Raw genomic sequence first — 16,418 nt, forward strand, 5'->3', positions numbered from 1 at the left:
GTGTGCCCCCAAACACTAACACACATACCCGACCACATCCACGGCCTCGAGCCCACAGGCATACACAACGGACCGTGACCCATCTGAGCACGCACACACTCACACACACACGCACACAAGCCCTGCACGGGCACCCCTGCACACATCCTAGCTCTGTCACAGAGTCATGCACCCTCAGCCCCGCAACTGGACACGGAAGTGCACATGGAAACATGCACCCACAACACTCACGGCAGCGCTCCAGCACAACGGTGCACAAAGAAGGCCCCGGAGACACACAGACAGACAGACAGACACACACACACGCACGCACACGCACACACACACAGAGTCTCCAACACAGAGGCATGCAGGGGTGGCGACACCTACAGCACAGATACACACAGAACACCACAGTAAGCCCTGGGCCGGCAAGCCCACCACACCCAACAGCAATCTGTGGGCACACAAGGATATGCACACTACACCCTCACATGCAAGGTCTCTGGCCCACAGCCATACAGGTGTAGCCCTGCAGGGTCACACACCCAGCGGTGCCTGAAAATGCGTGCACACAACATACCCACGACTCACCTCACGCTGGCCTGCGGAATTCTGCGTGCACGCCTGCGCACGTGCGCACGCGCCTGGGTGCTTCGAAGCACAGGCATACGCAACAAACACACGGTCTCTGCTCCCGGGCATGACAGCCGGCCACACCAAGACACAGTCCTGCTCATGTAAACACACACCCAAGAAACAGACACCTACACACACGGCGTCCAGCACACACACGTGCACGCTCCCCACAAACCCTCACATGCGTGCACTGAAGCCTACACACCCACGAGGCACGCACACGTGGCCACACTCAGAGGCACAAGTGTGCCCATGCCGACATGCACACGCAGCACACGAGAACACAGACGACCCCGATGTGCATGCAGCCACACGAGGCCTTGCCGCACACTCTCCCATGGGTGTGCAAACACACAGACACAAAAGCACACACTGTCTCCGGAATGCAGGCATACACACTTGCCACACACGCGCACACGAAACGCACACACGCAGCACCGAAGCACACATGCTGTCCTGCACACAGGGGAGCCAAAGAGGACGCACAAGTCCACACACGCAAGTGCGGGATCATACACACACACGGCCCGCCGCTCCGAGGAATGCTCAGGCGGCCACACGTGCTTGCACACGCACACACACACACACACACACACACACGCACGCGGACCCGCCCACCGCTGCTCCCTCACACACAGCACACCCACGATGTCACACAGCCCATGGCATGGAGCGCCCCTGCGTTCCCTCACACATCCGTGGGAAGTCCCCCGCGGTGGGTGGTGGTACCTGCCGGGGTGGGGGGGGGGTGAGGTCCCCAGGGATCGCGAGTGACCGCCTCCTGCTTGGTCCTCCCGGGACCCTTGGTTTTGGCGCGGGACGTGACGTGACCAGAAGCATGCATGACGTCGCATCTCAGCAATGCAGGGCACACTTCCAGGAGCAGAGCAACTTGGGAAAGCTCTCCAAGCGATGGGAATAGGATGGCACTTAGAGCGTTGGGGCCACGAGGGCCCCTCTTGGGAGGACCTTGCCCCTCCTGTGTGCCCTGCTCTGAAGAACAAGACTTCACCGAGAGAGCTCTGCCTCTTCCCATCCTCTGCCAGGTCCCGCCTAGGGAGGGGGGGTTTCTCTCCGCACGCCAAGCCCTGCCGGGCCCTGCCCCCATGCTCTACATCACCCCCACCCATGGGATCCAACAGGATCGGGGCTGGAGGATCCCAAGAGGCTGATTTCCTCGTGGCCACCTCCTGTGCCCCCGATACCAACCGACACATGGGCACAAAGTGCTCTGGAACTTGTTTATGGCCCTTCCCCCTGTCCCTGCAGCTATGGGCAGGATGCTCTCTAGAGCTGCCCTGCTGAACCTTTTCCCGGTCTCTATCGCGTGCAGGCAGAGCACCCCGTAGGCGCCATGTCTCTCAACGGGGGAGGCCTCATCAAATACTTCTGGGTGGTCAAACGGGGATGCTCTGTGGTGTCCACGTCCACCCATCTGCCATGCTCCGACACATAGACACACGCATCTCTCTCACACTAACACACACGGAGAAACAGGAGAAACCACACAAAAGTCTTAGCCCTTTGTGAAAATGGATGATGCCACTGATTGCCAAGGTGACGTTGAGAGCAGGCCTTGTCCTTGGGAGACGCCTGTTCCTCCTCCGCGAGGGCGCCACGACCTTCCTGCAGACGGCCTAGGACCTTTTCCGAGGACGTCCGTATGGCTGTGGGAGGACAGGCGGTGCTCAGGAGCGTGGAGGGCAGTCAGGGAACCGTGGCCCAAGAGTGGGATGGGACAAGGAGCCCGACTCCCAAAAACAGGCAGGCCATCCCCAACGGAATGCGTGGCAGCAGGACCGAGCGAGGGGCCGCCAGCCGTGGGAGACAGTTCAGGAAAGTGGGGTGGAGAAGCCCTGCTTCGCCCGATGGACCAGGGATTTCCCGGCGGACGGCCTAGGGGGCGTGAAGCTGCCGGACTAGACACATCCTCCGCCCCGTGTGGGTGCTCTGAGTTCCCGCGGGCTCACTTCCCACCCTGCCACCTGCTCCGTGGGCCCAGGCTCCTCCGAGCCTCCAGTTTCTCCGCCACTCAACTGACTGTCCCCGGCACCCTCCACACACAGTTCAGGACCCAGCCCTCCGGGCTCCTCACCGACAGGCCCTCCGCTCCGCTCCGCTCATCCCCACAGGCTGCCTTCCTGCCTCGGGTAGTACTGCAAGGGATTGGGCCACAGGTCCTCGACGATGACCTGGTAGGGGACAAAAGGCCAGTTGAGCACGGGGCCCCCGGCCCGTTCCCCAGCAGCCGGGACTCCAGCATCACCGTTGCTGACCCAGGCTGCAGGGGCCTCACCTCGGCGATCCTGTCGGACCCCGGGCAGCGGGGGTCACACAACCAGTTGAAGAAGTTCAGGCTGCTGGTGTCTCGCCTGCGGCTGGCAGCTCCACGTTCATAATCCCAGAACCACTGGACTGGAGTGCACCGAGTGGCCCTATATCCTGCAGGGCGAGGAAACTTAAGGGAGGCTCTCCATGGCCTAGGACCCACGCCCGCTCTCGCCTCTCAACCTACAAGCTCTCCCGCTCCGGTGCCAAACCCCTCGCCCGCCGCGAGTCCCCCGTCCTCCTCCCTTCCCGCTCCCGGGCCCGCGTGCCCGGCGGCCCTCCGCCAGCTCCCCCGAAGCTCAAGCCCACTCCTACCGGCAATGCTAAGGTGATACTCCTTAACGATCACATCGTTCCGGAAGTAGGGGTTGCTCCCAAAGTAAAACATCAACCTGCAGCGGTACTTGGGACGACCCAGTTCCTCCACCTGCCCCGGCAGAGACAGAGGAGGGGGAGGGGGAGGGGGACGTGTCCCCTGGCTGGCCTGAGTGACTGACTGACCGCGGCTCCGAGCAACTCGGCCGCACCCCCTCGGGCTCACACCCCACTCCCAAGGCACGGCCGCCGGCCTCAGTCTCCGGGGCGAACCTCTAAATCGGTCAAGTAGCTGAGCATGTCTGGGTCCTGGTCACCTTTCACGGCTGATATCTGGGGGTGATTCAGGATCTGCCTTGGGTCAAGGAGCCTCCAGGTCCAGTGGTCCGGAAAGAGAAGCAGGGGCGACCCGGCCCTTCCCGACGCAGAGCCAGGGACCCGATGCGGCGTGTGCGGAAACAGCAGGCACTGCCTCCCTCCCAACCTCCTCAGCGCGTGCCCCGTCATCACCCGTGCTCTGCGCTGGGGCGTCGCCGGCCTTCGAGGATCAACAGGGCTGAGGCTGACGGGGCCCCGCAGGGCAAGACCAAGAGCCTGCCTGCTCTCCCTTCCTACGTCCCTCTGGCCCGTGCCCGTGGTCGGCTGTGCCAGGAGGCAGTCAGTCACCTCCTTGGCTGTCTGGATGTGCTCGGTCCCCCTCTCACGGCCCTGTTGGCTTGGCTGCTCACCTGAAGCCCGGGGCCCTTGCGGGACCTCCTGTGCCACAAGGGGGCTCTTCCGCTCACTTGCAGCATGGCTGCACACCCAGGGTCCCAAGCAAGAGCCCGGCAGCGTCAGCGAGAGAGGGTCGGAGGACCCGGCGGGAAGGAGGGGAGAGAGGGACACCCAAGTCCCGACGAAGAGACACAGAGGGTGGGCAGGGAGCAGAGAGACAGAGAGACAGGGTGGGGGACATGGAGAGGCTGAGGCAGGAAGGGAGGAACCGTGTCTGTGAGCAGCTGGGCCGGGGGCCTCGGCCTGCCCAGGAGGGCCTGGGGAGGCCGAGTGCGTAGCACCCGCTGCACCGTGTCCCGGGTCCTGGGGTCCGCTGAAGCCTGGCAGCCTGCTGACTGACTCTCAGTGGGTGCAAGCGCACACAACCCTGGGTCTGCCGTCAACTCGGGAACGGGAACAATACGGGTTTCGAAGGACAGGGAATGAAGTGGGCAGCCTCTCCATCTGCCCCAGGTACCCCCCAAACCCTTTCCTTCCGACATCTGCTCTGAGACAAGTGTGACTGGGCTTCGCTAGGAATCGAGAGAGTTGACACGGGTTCCGGGACCGCAGAGGCGTGTTGGGGTGCTGCGGCCCCAAAGCACTGGCCCGCGGCTTCTGCTCAGGGAGGACAGCACAGGTCTCAGCCCTTGCCTTTCCCCCACAACGCCCACACCCCCCCCCACCCCCGCCCCCACCCACCTGGCCGGGGACCACCCGCTGCTGGACCCTGGCCCGCTATGCTGCGCAGTACAAGGCTGGGGCCACTGCTGGGGGGTGGGCCCACTGCTGGGGGTGTCCCTACGGCTGGACGTGGGTGGGGCCCATGGTTGCCGGAGCCGGGCCCATCCCCGCAGCTCTCCTGCCCCTGGCTGTGGCCCTGCTCCCTGCCGCCCTGCTCCCACTCTCCTCCACAGCTGCCAAAACCCAGCCAGCAGGAGGAAGGATACGGCGTGTGCCCAGAAGCCAGGGATGGCCTGGATGATGGCCCTTCTTCGCGCCAGGTGACAGCTCCGCTTCTGATGCACCCTGCGCTTCAGCCGCATGTAGGCCCTGGTGGCTTGGGCGTCCACGGAGCGGAGCGCTTCCTGAACCACCTCCAGCGCGGCCAGTGGGGCGCCGGCTGTGTCGGCCCGCGGCACCGGCTCCGCCTGCGGCAGCTCCTTGGGCTCCTCGACCGGCGGTGCTGGCGCCACCTCCTCGTCTTCCACCGCCACCACCTCCACCACCGCCATGACGTCCTCCACCAGCAGCACCAACTCCTCCCCCGCGCCGGCCTCCTCTGTGCCCTGCTGGGCCTCAGCTTCCCGCACAGCCTCTGCCACCACCCCCGCAGCCTCTGGGGCCAGAAGCGCCCCCGCGTGCCCGCAGGAGCCGGTCTCCCTGAGGGCCGCCGCCTCCTCACCGCCCCCGTCTGGGACCAAGGTGCTCCCGGATTCTGGGGCAGCCCCGCCTTCCGCGGACCTCGACTCACTCTCCATGTGGCCGCGGCCCTGAGCCCAGGCAGCTGCGGAGGGAAGGCAATGGAGGCGGGGCCGGCAGGTGCAGCTCCCGCGCCCGGGAAGGGCGGTGGGCAGCAGCCGCCTATCAGAGTGCGCCGGCCTGAAGCCCGCGTGCGCAAAGCGCCCGGCGTGGCGGTGGGGGGCGGGGGCCGCCGGCGCCGGCGCAGGGGCGGGCGTGGGGGGGCCTGGGCGGCCACGCCTGCGGCCTGGGCTGGATGGAGACTCTGAGCCCCGCGCAGAACGCTGGGAGCTCCGGGTCCAACCAGTGATAGGCCAGGGGGCGTGGCCACCACCAGCCTTTCCCTTGCGCGCGCAAGAGCCAGCCAGGGAGCCCGCCAGTGGCCGTCCTCCACTGTGGCCTGCGCGCCTCGCGACCCCAAACGTTTTCTTCAGAGACACCGCTCAGGCCTTTCCCGCGAGTGCCCTGGCATCACAGACCCACGGTCCCTTTCTCACCCGTCCGCCTGGGACCCCTCGGCTGGCACCAGGAATTGAAACCCAGCGGCTGAATCCAGTGCCTGCGCGCCGCCCGAAAGCCTCCCGCGCACCTCTTAGCGCAAGTGGGGGAAAGCCCTGGGGTCAGCGGCTGGTGCTCCAAGGGCGGCCGCGTCGCTGTCACCTGGATTTCCCCTTGACCTGCCGGGGGTGGGGGGGTGGGGGGGTGGGGGGGAAGCCGGGGCGCCCCCAAGGGGCTGGGCGCAGGGACCATCGGCCTTCCTATCCCACCACCCTCCGCCCCGGTTTCCTGAAAAGAAGGAAACTACACGCAAAATACTTTCCCTTAAAGTAATTAGCAAAGAGCCAATGTGCCTGTCCACCAGGGTGCCTACAGCGCTGCTAAACCGGCCTCAGTGAGCTCCGGGATTGGCACTCGGTGCATGCTAATAGGCCAGACATTTAGTCCAAAGAGAATCTCTGTGAATTCCTCTGGCCAGCTAGTAGTTAAACTTGCTCCCACTGTGGTTTCTTCTGTCCAAACCCTTTCCCTTTTTTTCTGCGTCTCTTTTCCTCTTTGCTTTCTCCTTCATCACCTGACTTTCATGCAAGAGCTCTTGTGTCTTTCTTCTAGCTCTGCTCCAAGTTCTCCCTTAGTATGTGTGGGTCACTGAGTGCAGTACCAGTGGGTTGGGGATGCCCAAGTGAGCACTAAGAGCATATGTGCCTTTTCTCTGGTACTCCCCATCTCCTTGGAGTCAAGACCACACGGCATAGAGGTCCGCTCTGGGGTGGGCGGGGGAGGGGGTACTGTGGAGGGACAGGATGCATGCCCCCTGAGGTGTCAGGAAGGCCTCGTGGGTGATGGCAAGGCCCCCAGCGATGCGGTTGCATCATGGGAGGGCCTCATTTAAAAGGAATGGGTCGGTGTGTCCTGGGGGATTTTGACCTGAAAGAAGCAGGGGGAACTCCCTTGGGGTTAAGTGCAGGGTGTTTGGTCTCAACAAGTGTCACTCTTTCAAAATCTGCTTCTCAACGCAAACAAACACCGCTGCAGGGAGAAATATGCATGGCTGTCTACAGGGAGAAGAAAAAATGTCTGAGACAGTCCTTGAGCCAGCTCAGGCTTGGGAATTACTGGTACACTCCAAAGTGACACAGCACTTGCAACCTTGCCCAAGCCACTAGAGGAGGCTCCTCTGGTATTATTGCAGGAAAAGGAACACAGCCTTGGAGTTGGAGAAGGCCGGGGTGGTGACAGGGAGAGTGGGATGAGAGGGAGACTGGGAAGAGAGGGAGAGAAGCCCAGAAGGAGAAGAAGAGCTGGGAGAGAGAGGGAGAATAGGAGGGAGGGACAGAAGGGAAGAGAGGGATGGGGCAGGAGGGAGAGGAGTGTGCAGGGATGGGGAGGGAGAGACAGGCAGGGAGTGGCCAGGAAGGGCCCAGGCAGGGAGGGAAGGACTGGTCTGCCCCCAGCTGAATTCAAATTTTGCAAGGCATATAGACCCAAAGGACACATTGCCTATGAGGAAGGACCACCCACATGTGGGTGGAAGGACCACCCACACAACAAAAAGTCGGCTGAGCAGAGCTTAATCCAGTGGTGTCAACGAGGGCAGCTGTCACATTTCCCGAAAATAGGAGACCGCCAATGAGGAAGTCACGGAGAAAGAGAGGGTGGAAAGAGCCAGGGAGTACACAGACACCAAGGACTGCTGGACTGCCCTGTGTCAGTAATGGGGCTGGTCAGACATGGGGCTTCATAGCAATGGCATAAGATGTGGATGACCGCAGAACGGGCAGGTTTTGAAAAGCTGGCCACGTCTATGCTACGTGCAAGACACTGGCCTTTTAGTCACAAAGTCACAAAGAATTTGAAAGTGGGAGGAGTGAGGCAAAGCCCTCAGAAGAAGGACGGTGCCCTACGTGGTTGAAGCAGCCTGAGCACACTAGGCCCTTAAGCAGGGGAGCATGCTCCATGGGGTGTTGGTGAGGACTAGGTGTGCCTTTTGGTGGCATTTCCCCTTTGGGGTCTAACCGGATAGAGGGCCTTGGGCGCTTGCCTTCAGACCATGGAGAAGGAGGCATATCAGCCTCAGGGTCAGGATGGGACAGGCAGCACATGGGTGGGTGTCCTGGGTCTTGCATTCAGCAATACTCTGCCCTCTCCCTTGTTGGCCATCTGGGGGACCCCAAACCAAGGTTCTAGGGAAGCCGGGAACTGGGGATCATGGGCCAGCAGGGGGTTGTCAGTATGTGAGCGTGTCTCTGGACATGTGAGTGTGTGAAGGCTGTGTGCCTGGGAGGGTGACTGTGTGCATGTCAGGACATGAGAGTGACTGAATCACTGTGTGTTGGGTACGGGTGTTGATTGGCTTTGCTCCTGAGTGTATGTGTCAGTGTATGTGAGTGGCTAAATACTCTCTGGCTTAGGGCGGTTTCAAACCGATGGTGTCTGGGTGTGTGTGTGTGTGTGTGTGTGTGTGTGTGTGTGTGTGTATGTGTGTGCGTGGGCGCGCGCACCTTTCCCTGCAATTTTACTTCTGCCCAGCCACCTGGGCCAGAATGACCGTGTCATGTTACCTACCTTCCTTCCTCCCACTTTCCCCTCTCCAACAGTCCCTCCACGGGGCCTGGCCCCCACTTGCTCCCACTGTTTCTGGGGCTGAGAGGATGACTGTGTCAGCAAGGACCGGGCCCCTTGTTTAGAAGAAAGGAGAGCCCTGGCACTGGGGTTCAACAGAGTAATGAAACTACAATCCCACCCGGGCTGTGTCTGAGGACATCCACCAAGGGAGCATCTCTGGAAGACAGTCATCTCCATCCACCAAAACTTGACACTGTTTGACCCTGGCACGTCCTTCCCTTTCCTTGACCTCTGTCATTTCCCCAGGGAAGACATGAGCCCTGTTAGCTGGCCTTTCGTGCCTCTCCTCTCCCTGCCCACCTCCACCATCCCCAGGGGGAAGGACCTCTGCCACGCTGGGATGCCGTCCCAGAGCTTGTGTTACCTAGACCTCTGGGCCAGCATACGGGCCCATCCCTTCCACGGAATAAGGACGCCCAGGCAGAGTAGTAAGAACCGACGGGAATCCCATGAGCTCAGGCACCTCACCTGCCCCTTTCCATGAAGAAGACCGTGTGCGAGCATACACACAGTAACACACATAAACATGGTTGACATCATATTTCTACATTTCAATATTTTTACAGGGGGCCTCAATCGGCCTTGGGTTTCTCCCCAGCACCAGACTTGAGGTGTTCCCTGTTCGAGGGACAAGGCTGATCATTCAGCTCCATCTGAAGGTTCTGGATCTTTCCAGAACAAGTGCAAGGCTTTTGCATATTCATCTCAACATGCTGAAGTTCCCTGGGAGAGACGGATACACAGACACAGACACACATGCACACAGGCACACATGAGGAGGCTGGTGAGTATACTCTATGGGCCATTCACAGGTTTGCTTGAAGGTTTCAAGGCCCTGTCGGGGAACAGAGGTCATTCTCCCCTGCCCCTCTCCCCAGCCCTTGATGGTGACCACCCTACATTTCCTCCACCCACGTAGCAAATATATCTGTGCATGCTGGCCCTTGTTCTCTGGGTGATTGCAGTGGGCACAGGAGGCTGCCCATGGAGATGATTGGGAAAACTGTACCGATGAACACAGAAAAGTAACGGGGTGATGCATGAGCCTTTATATCACGGTACCCAGACATCTCTGCCAAGGGTGGCAAGAGGCACTTAGGTGGGCTCAAAGCTGAGGCGGTGGCTAGGAGACCTGAGGGCAGGAGTTCATGGCTGGGGAATGGCACTTCCCGTAAGGCAGCTGCTGAGCCAACTGCTTCTCCAGCTCTGCTCATTGGTGTTACCTGATCCGCCCGCCTCAAGCTTCCCAGGCTGAACTGGTTTGACACCGCACTCCCTGACTCATGGTGATGCCGTTTGGACACGGGGTCACCACCTCTTGAGTGTTCCTCGAAGCCTCCGTTTCTTCATTTGTGAAGCCCAGCTCCCACGGAGCCCTACGGAGCATTTTCCGCACCCACGTACTGGGAGTCTCACCTGCCCTCCTCTCAGTTCCCTCTGCTGGGGCCTTCTTCCTCACGTAGTACTGCAGGGGATTGGGCCACAGGTCGTCCATGAGGATCTGGCAGGGGAAACGGGGCAGGGCTCAGATGCCCATCCCAGTCCGCTGGGGAACACAGCCGGGTTCATGTGCGCAGTTCGTCACAGGGACCCACCTCAGCTATCCTGCTAGACCCCGCAAAGCTGTGGTCCGAGAACCAGTTGAAGAAGTTAAGGCTGCTGTTGTGGTGTCTGCGCCTATAAGCCTCCCGTTCATAATTCCGGTGCCACTGGATGGGAGTGGAGTGAGACGGCTCGTACCCTGCAGGAAGATGGGTCTGTGAGAAGGCGCTGGATGAGGCATCAGGTTCAATCAACCGTGCCGCCTCCACCTGCTGCCGCCCATCCACGCAGAGGCCCCTTACCAGCAGCCCTGAGGACATACTCCTTCTCAACGACTTCATTGCGGAAGTAGGAGTTCTTGCGAAAGAAGAGCAGGATCTTGCGGCGATCACGGGGAGACTCGAGGTCCTCCACCTGCCGGGCGGCAAAGTGGGGGAGAGGGTTGAAATCTCTGTCCGGCAGACCCTTCCCCTCCTGGCCCTGGGGAGGGGTCACTTCCGTTACCCGCTCCTCTCCCCTCCCGCAGGCCGGCCTCCGTCTCCCAGGCCAGACCTTCAGATCCGTCATGGAGCCAAGTATGCCTTTATCTTGCCCACTGATCATGGCTGACATCTGCGGGTGGTTCACAAACTGCTTTGCGTCAAGGACTCTGCAAGGGCTGGAGATGAGAGAGCTAGAACAACAGGGCCAGCCTGGGTGGCAGGTGGGCCCTGCATCCCCTCTCCTCCCACTGGGACCCACTCCACCTCACAGATTGTGTCAAGGCCCCCTGGGCCCGCGCACGGCCTGTTGCATTAGGCAGTTAGGTAATTCCCTGCTGGGCACTAACACAGAAAGCTGGGAATCGTAGGTGAACATCCCTCCTGCACCATGACCCCCTCCCCGGCACATTGAGGGCAACCTGCAGGCCCCACGAGGGACCCCACCCCACTCTCGTGATCCCCGAGGCATGAGCCAGGCCACCACAACGTGGGCCCCCAGCCACAGGAGTCTTCTGCTCTAGCCGGGCCACATTGGGGGTCCCTCCACAAAGGTATACGAAGGATACGGCCTTGGCCCAGAAGCCAGGGATGCCCCGGATGAGGGCGCTTCGGGGGTCCAGGTGATGCCGTCGCCTCTGACAGAACCTGAGCTTGAGCCCGGAGTAGGCCCTACTGGCGTCCTTGTTCATGGGCTCCAGCTCTGACTGCAGGGCCTCAAGAGCCTGGAGTGGGGGCGGGGGTGGTCCTGGCCGTGCCCCTGGCTGTTCTTCCCCTCCCTGCTTCTCCTGCAGCTCCTGCGCTTCTCCCTCATTCTGGCGCTGCTCCCAGGCCTCTTCCCTCCCGTCTTCGTCCTCCTCCTCCTGCACAGGTACCTCTGCGACCTCATCCTCATCAGCCTCCTCATCCTCCTCCTGCCCCTTCTCTTCCTCAGCCTTTTCAGGCTTCTCCACCTCCTCCACCTGCTCCTCTTCCTCAGTCTTCTCTTCCCCCTCAGGCTCCACCTCCTCCTTCTCAACATCCTCAACCTCCCTCTCCTCGGCCCTGTCAGCCTTGGGCTGCTCAGCTTCTTCGGCTTCCTCCTCAGCCTCCTCCCACTCCTGCTTCTCCTCCTCTTCTGCCACCTCTTTCTCCATCCCAAGCTCGTCTTCCTCCTCCGTCACCTCCTCAGCTTCTCTAGCCTTCTCCTCTGCCTCCTCTTCCTCCTCCTGTGGCTCCCCTCCCTCCTCTGTCCCCTTCTCCTCAGCCTCCTCCTCTGTGGGCTTCACATCCTCAGTCTCCTCCACAGGTTCCTCCTCCTCATTCCCAACTCCCCTTCTTCCTCAGCTTCCTCGCACCCATCTGTCTCCTCAGCCTCCTCTTCCTCCCCATCCTCCTGTCCCTTCTCCTCAGCCTCCTCCTTGGACCCCTCAGCCTCCTCCTCGGACTCGTCAGCCTCCTCCTCAGACTCCTCAGACTCCTCTGGCTCTTCGTCCTCCTCCTCTGTTTCCTCGCCCTCCTCTTCGATGCCGTCGACCTCCTCCTCAGTCTCCTCTCCCTCCTCAGCCTCCCCCTCTTCCTCAGCCTCACTCTCAACCTCCCTAGCCCCGTCATCATCGTCCTCCTCCTCTTCAGACTCCCCGGGGCCCTCCGCCACCTCGACCACCACCAGTTGCCACACCAACATTAGGTCATCCACCACTAGCACAAGCTCCACCACTAGGGTGGCATCCTCTCTCTCCCAACGGCCTTCCTCTTCCTGCCCAGGCTCTGCCGCCATCCCCACGCCTAGGCCCAGCGGCACCTTCGCCTCTCTTCTGGGGGTGGGGTATATGTCTGCGGACAGCCGCGTCCTCATGGACCCCTCCCTCGACTGAGTTGGTCAGGATTTGGGGACAGTCCCGCGTCCCATGTGACCCCAGCGGGGGCAGCTGCTGAGGAACGGAGCAGGAAGGGTGAGCACGCGGCTCCCGCAGGCGGCCAGGCAGCGGAGCTCTGCGGCCCAGCGAAGCGTGGACGTCAGCCGTCTCCTCCCAGAAGCCACCTTCTGGAAGTCTGGGACGCATGCGCACAAGGCCTTGGGGCCAGGAGGCCACGGGGCAGAGGTGGAGGTGGCAGGCATGCGGCCTTGGCGCCAAGGAGGCCTGATCCACGCCCAGGACAATGGCAGGACCCCAGGTCCAACCAGCGGCAAAGCTGTGAGCGTGCCCGCCACAGGCCCCGCCCCTCACCCCCTGCAGGAGCCGGCCAGGGAGGCAGCCACTGCGCCTCCTCCAGGGTGGCCTGCGGTTCTACCTAAGGAGCCCCGGACCCCAGTGCCCACAACCCCTTCCCCCCCATCCCGTGGCCTCCTCTGGCACGCTCTCCACCCGGTGTTTGTAGCCTGTCAATGTGAAACTGTCCCTTGCCCTTCCCCAACGCAATCCTCAAAGGCTGAGGACAACGTAAGCAAGGCGGGAAGCCTGGTCGAGTGTGCGTGGAAATGTCAGCCCAGGCATTGCAGAATAGTGCCCTTGGAGGAGACAGAGGTCGGAAGCTGTCTGCCTGTTTGGGGCATGGGCTTAGGGGGCTGGGGTTCGGCCACAGTTTCCCCCAGGCCACGTCCTTGGCTGCTCAGGTGAAGAGGGACCGAAAGTGCTCAATCCGTCTATCCGCCTGTCCTTTCCCCACGCTCTGCTCTCCCTCTTCCCCTGTCTCGGTGTTTGTCTTCAGGGCACTGTATCTCTGCTCACTCTCTGGCCACAGGGTCTCTGGAAGATACAGGCTTCGGGAACCAAGATGCAGAAGCCTGTCCGGGCACCTCCTTTCCCATGAAATAGAAGCCCTCTTCCTCTCTGTGACTAGCCACTGGTCTCATGACTAGTGAAAGGGTCCCAAGCTGCATTCCCCCCCACCCCGACTCAGACCCACATTAACACACACACACGCAGTGTGTTTGACATGGAGGACAGAGGGAGGCATGCCTTTCATGCACCCAAGGGCATACAGCAAAGTGAATCTAGATGTCCCTCCCGTGAATCAATGCCTGGGTGAACCCTGTGTAGAGGGCGGTGGGGCATGCTTTCTGCCGCCAGGTGAGTACAGTGTGCACCCTTTGGAAGGCTGGATGGCAAGAAGCTGAGACTGGCACTCAGGTGACTTGAACACGTATGCACATACCTTCATTTCTAGAGACAGAGCATCTTGTGTTGTGTACTACCAACACCGTGAATGCCATAAGAAGCGGTTCCTGGCTCGTCTGGCCTGCAGAGGAAAACACATCCTCCCTAGCCTCCCCCCTGCAGGCCACCAGGTCAGACTGTGAGCAGAACTTCAGGCTGGGCCATCACATCCCCAGTGCTGGCCCCCGCACGTGGAGAAAGAATCCGCAAAGTGTGGCTTCGGGCCGACAAAGTAGTCTTGGGGCAGTTGGCCAGTGCAAGCCAGTCTCTCCCAACAACACAGGAATGGACGGGTATCTCATACCATGTCTCAGTCATAAAAGGGTCACACATGCTGTGCCCAGGACACAGATGTACGTGTCATATTTGTTCTGGGGGTTCTTCATCCTCTAGGTGTTCCCGGCAGGTCCATACCAATTTTTGAGGCCACAGCATTTTCTGTGCCCTTGCATAGGCCTTTGGCTCTGTCTACTGTATCAGCGGTGAATGCATGGCACTATGCCATGGCTCCACTCCTAGGGTGGCTGGATGAATGCTATCGTGGGGGCAGGGAGATTGACATCCCTCACTTCTCAGTTCCAAATGTGCAGAGTTCATGCCAGCTACATTCTAAGGTGCTAGAAGTATTCAGTACAACCGTGTGCTTACACACCCATATGGCAGATGAACGTTTCTGTGGGTACCCACAGGAGCACATATATGCAGCTGGATGTAACACCACAGGAAGCGGTACACAGGCATGGCCTTCCCCGTACACACACCTGCGTATGGAAGTGAACACTTGGGCAGACCTATTCCGTCCCCGACCGGTCTTGACGTGTTTCCAGCAGAGTGGATTTCATATGCACCCCCACTGCCTTGGACTGTGGTTTCCGTCTGTTCAGCCATCATGTGGATGATCTCCATATCCACTCCCCATCCAGGGAGGCATTCATGCAATGACAGACATCTGTCATTGCCTTTGCTAGGGAAAGAACATGAGAGGGGACACAGGACAAGAGGTGTGCAGCCTGGAATGGAGACATCGTGGGAGGCCTGAGTCTCAAGTGCACCTCCCTTGTCTCTTGTCCCCGTTGCCTCGACTCAGCACACACACATTATGGGTGGTCCATCCCTCTCTTGTGAGGCCCCAGGCATGGAAGTCCAATGCTCTGGGCCCTCCAGTCCTGTAGCAAACATCTGTCTCCTGGAAGCTCTGGCCATTAGGCCCTGAAGCTGGCGGTCTTCTTCAGAAGGTGCTCTACCCTCCTGTGCCACGTATGTGTTTGCCTGAACCTGCCCTGTGTCTTTTGCCATGCTTGGGGATGGGGACCCTGCGGCCCAGGACCTTGGGGAAATGCTGTCTGCATGCTCCATGTAAGGGTCAAACTATAGGGTCTTGATTATCTGCTCCAGGATGGTGGCGAAGAAACAAGAGAGTCTGATATAGCATCTCCTAGGAGAGACCACAGAGACACAGGCAGACAGTGACATATGGATGTGGGCTTTAAGGGTTAGAGAGGATGGTGTTCAGAAGGCCAGAAATAGACACAAACTCACCCCCAGAAAGGGAAATGAAGATGGGGAATGTGAAACCGGGCACTGTCCTCACTGGTGAGGATGGCACTCAGACACTGGCCATACCTGACCTCAACAAGCCTGTAATCCAGAAAGCCCATCAACCCCCATGGATCCAGGGGGAGACCACATCTCCACAATATATGAGCTACTCTAGGTCCCAGGGTCACTGATTCTCCAGGGGTGACCAGGTTAGTGCCATTCACTTGGAACCACAACTGCAACAACAACATTGGACCCTAGTTGTAGTGTCCCAACAGGGTTGACAGTGGCCCCCTGCTCTTCAGATGCTGGGTCCTCCAGGGAGATGCTCACGAGCCACATCCCCTGGTTTGCACCATAAGTTACTTGGAGGAAACCCAATGTCCTTATGACGCAATGAACGGCTTAAGCCATGCTACCTGAGGCATGTGTCCAATCCTAAACACCTCCTTCCAGGGCAGGAAGAACATCCCCCAGTCAAGGCAGCAGGACACCTGTTCATGGGAGACACATAGGAGGTAGTAGCAGCACCATCCAGCCTTTCCTCTCCCCTTTACAGCTCAGCAGGTCCTTTCTGAAAGCCCTGAAGAGTGAGCTGCAGAGGGCTCCAGGGAAAGTGGTTGGCATGAGCACAGCACATTCTAGGGACCTCCGGGTCTGGATCCCAGCTGGCAGACCCACTGCAACCCTCAGTATCCCTGGGACATCACCTCAATCTTGTCAACACGATGAATTCTAGGGACCGGGCTTGGGGGAGCTGTGAGGCTGCCCTCTAGCTTAGGCATCAAGGAGATGAGAACACATGACAATGGCCCAAACAGTCCTCCTTTGGCCCATTGCTCTCCACCACCCTAGCATTCTCCCTGAGGGGCTGTATCGGACTTGAGATGCCCAATGCTGACCAACAGTGGGTGGACCTACTGATGTTCAGGCCTGAACCATGATGCTGGCAGGGTTCCTGAGCTTAAGGCCAAACCTACACATAGCTGTTTTGGCAGCCAGGAGGGAACACGGTTCCCCAGGGAAGTGAGGTCAGGACTCCAAACAGCCTGAGTGTCAGCATAGCACCACAGGGGCCACTGGAAGACTCAGCCAGGATCCATTTATGGGCAACAGAGAG

The 16,418-nt window shown here is 60.1% G+C and overlaps 2 protein-coding genes across 2 annotated transcripts; both read right to left on the bottom strand.

Moving 5' to 3' along the window:
- Nucleotides 1-2,738: 2,738 nt before the first annotated feature.
- LOC123935942 (testis-specific Y-encoded protein 1-like) lies at nt 2,739-5,495 on the bottom strand. Its single transcript, XM_045996791.1, has 5 exons — nt 4,965-5,495; nt 3,535-3,612; nt 3,262-3,373; nt 2,915-3,060; nt 2,739-2,810 (listed from the first exon to the last, which is right to left on the bottom strand). The coding sequence occupies exons 1-5, from the start codon at nt 5,493-5,495 to the stop codon at nt 2,739-2,741; spliced, it is 939 nt and encodes a 312-aa protein (XP_045852747.1).
- Nucleotides 5,496-9,170: 3,675 nt separating this feature from the next.
- LOC123935943 (testis-specific Y-encoded protein 3-like) lies at nt 9,171-12,378 on the bottom strand. The gene is made up of 8 exons (XM_045996792.1): nt 12,034-12,378; nt 11,189-11,581; nt 10,693-10,770; nt 10,443-10,554; nt 10,194-10,339; nt 10,015-10,099; nt 9,661-9,730; nt 9,171-9,321 (listed from the first exon to the last, which is right to left on the bottom strand). Exons 1-8 carry the CDS (start codon nt 12,376-12,378, stop codon nt 9,171-9,173), a joined length of 1,380 nt encoding a protein of 459 aa, XP_045852748.1.
- Between the last annotated feature and the right edge of the window lie 4,040 nt (nt 12,379-16,418).

The sequence above is a fragment of the Meles meles genome, chromosome Y (genome assembly GCF_922984935.1).
Source record: "Meles meles chromosome Y, mMelMel3.1 paternal haplotype, whole genome shotgun sequence".
Classification (NCBI taxonomy): domain Eukaryota; kingdom Metazoa; phylum Chordata; class Mammalia; order Carnivora; family Mustelidae; genus Meles; species Meles meles.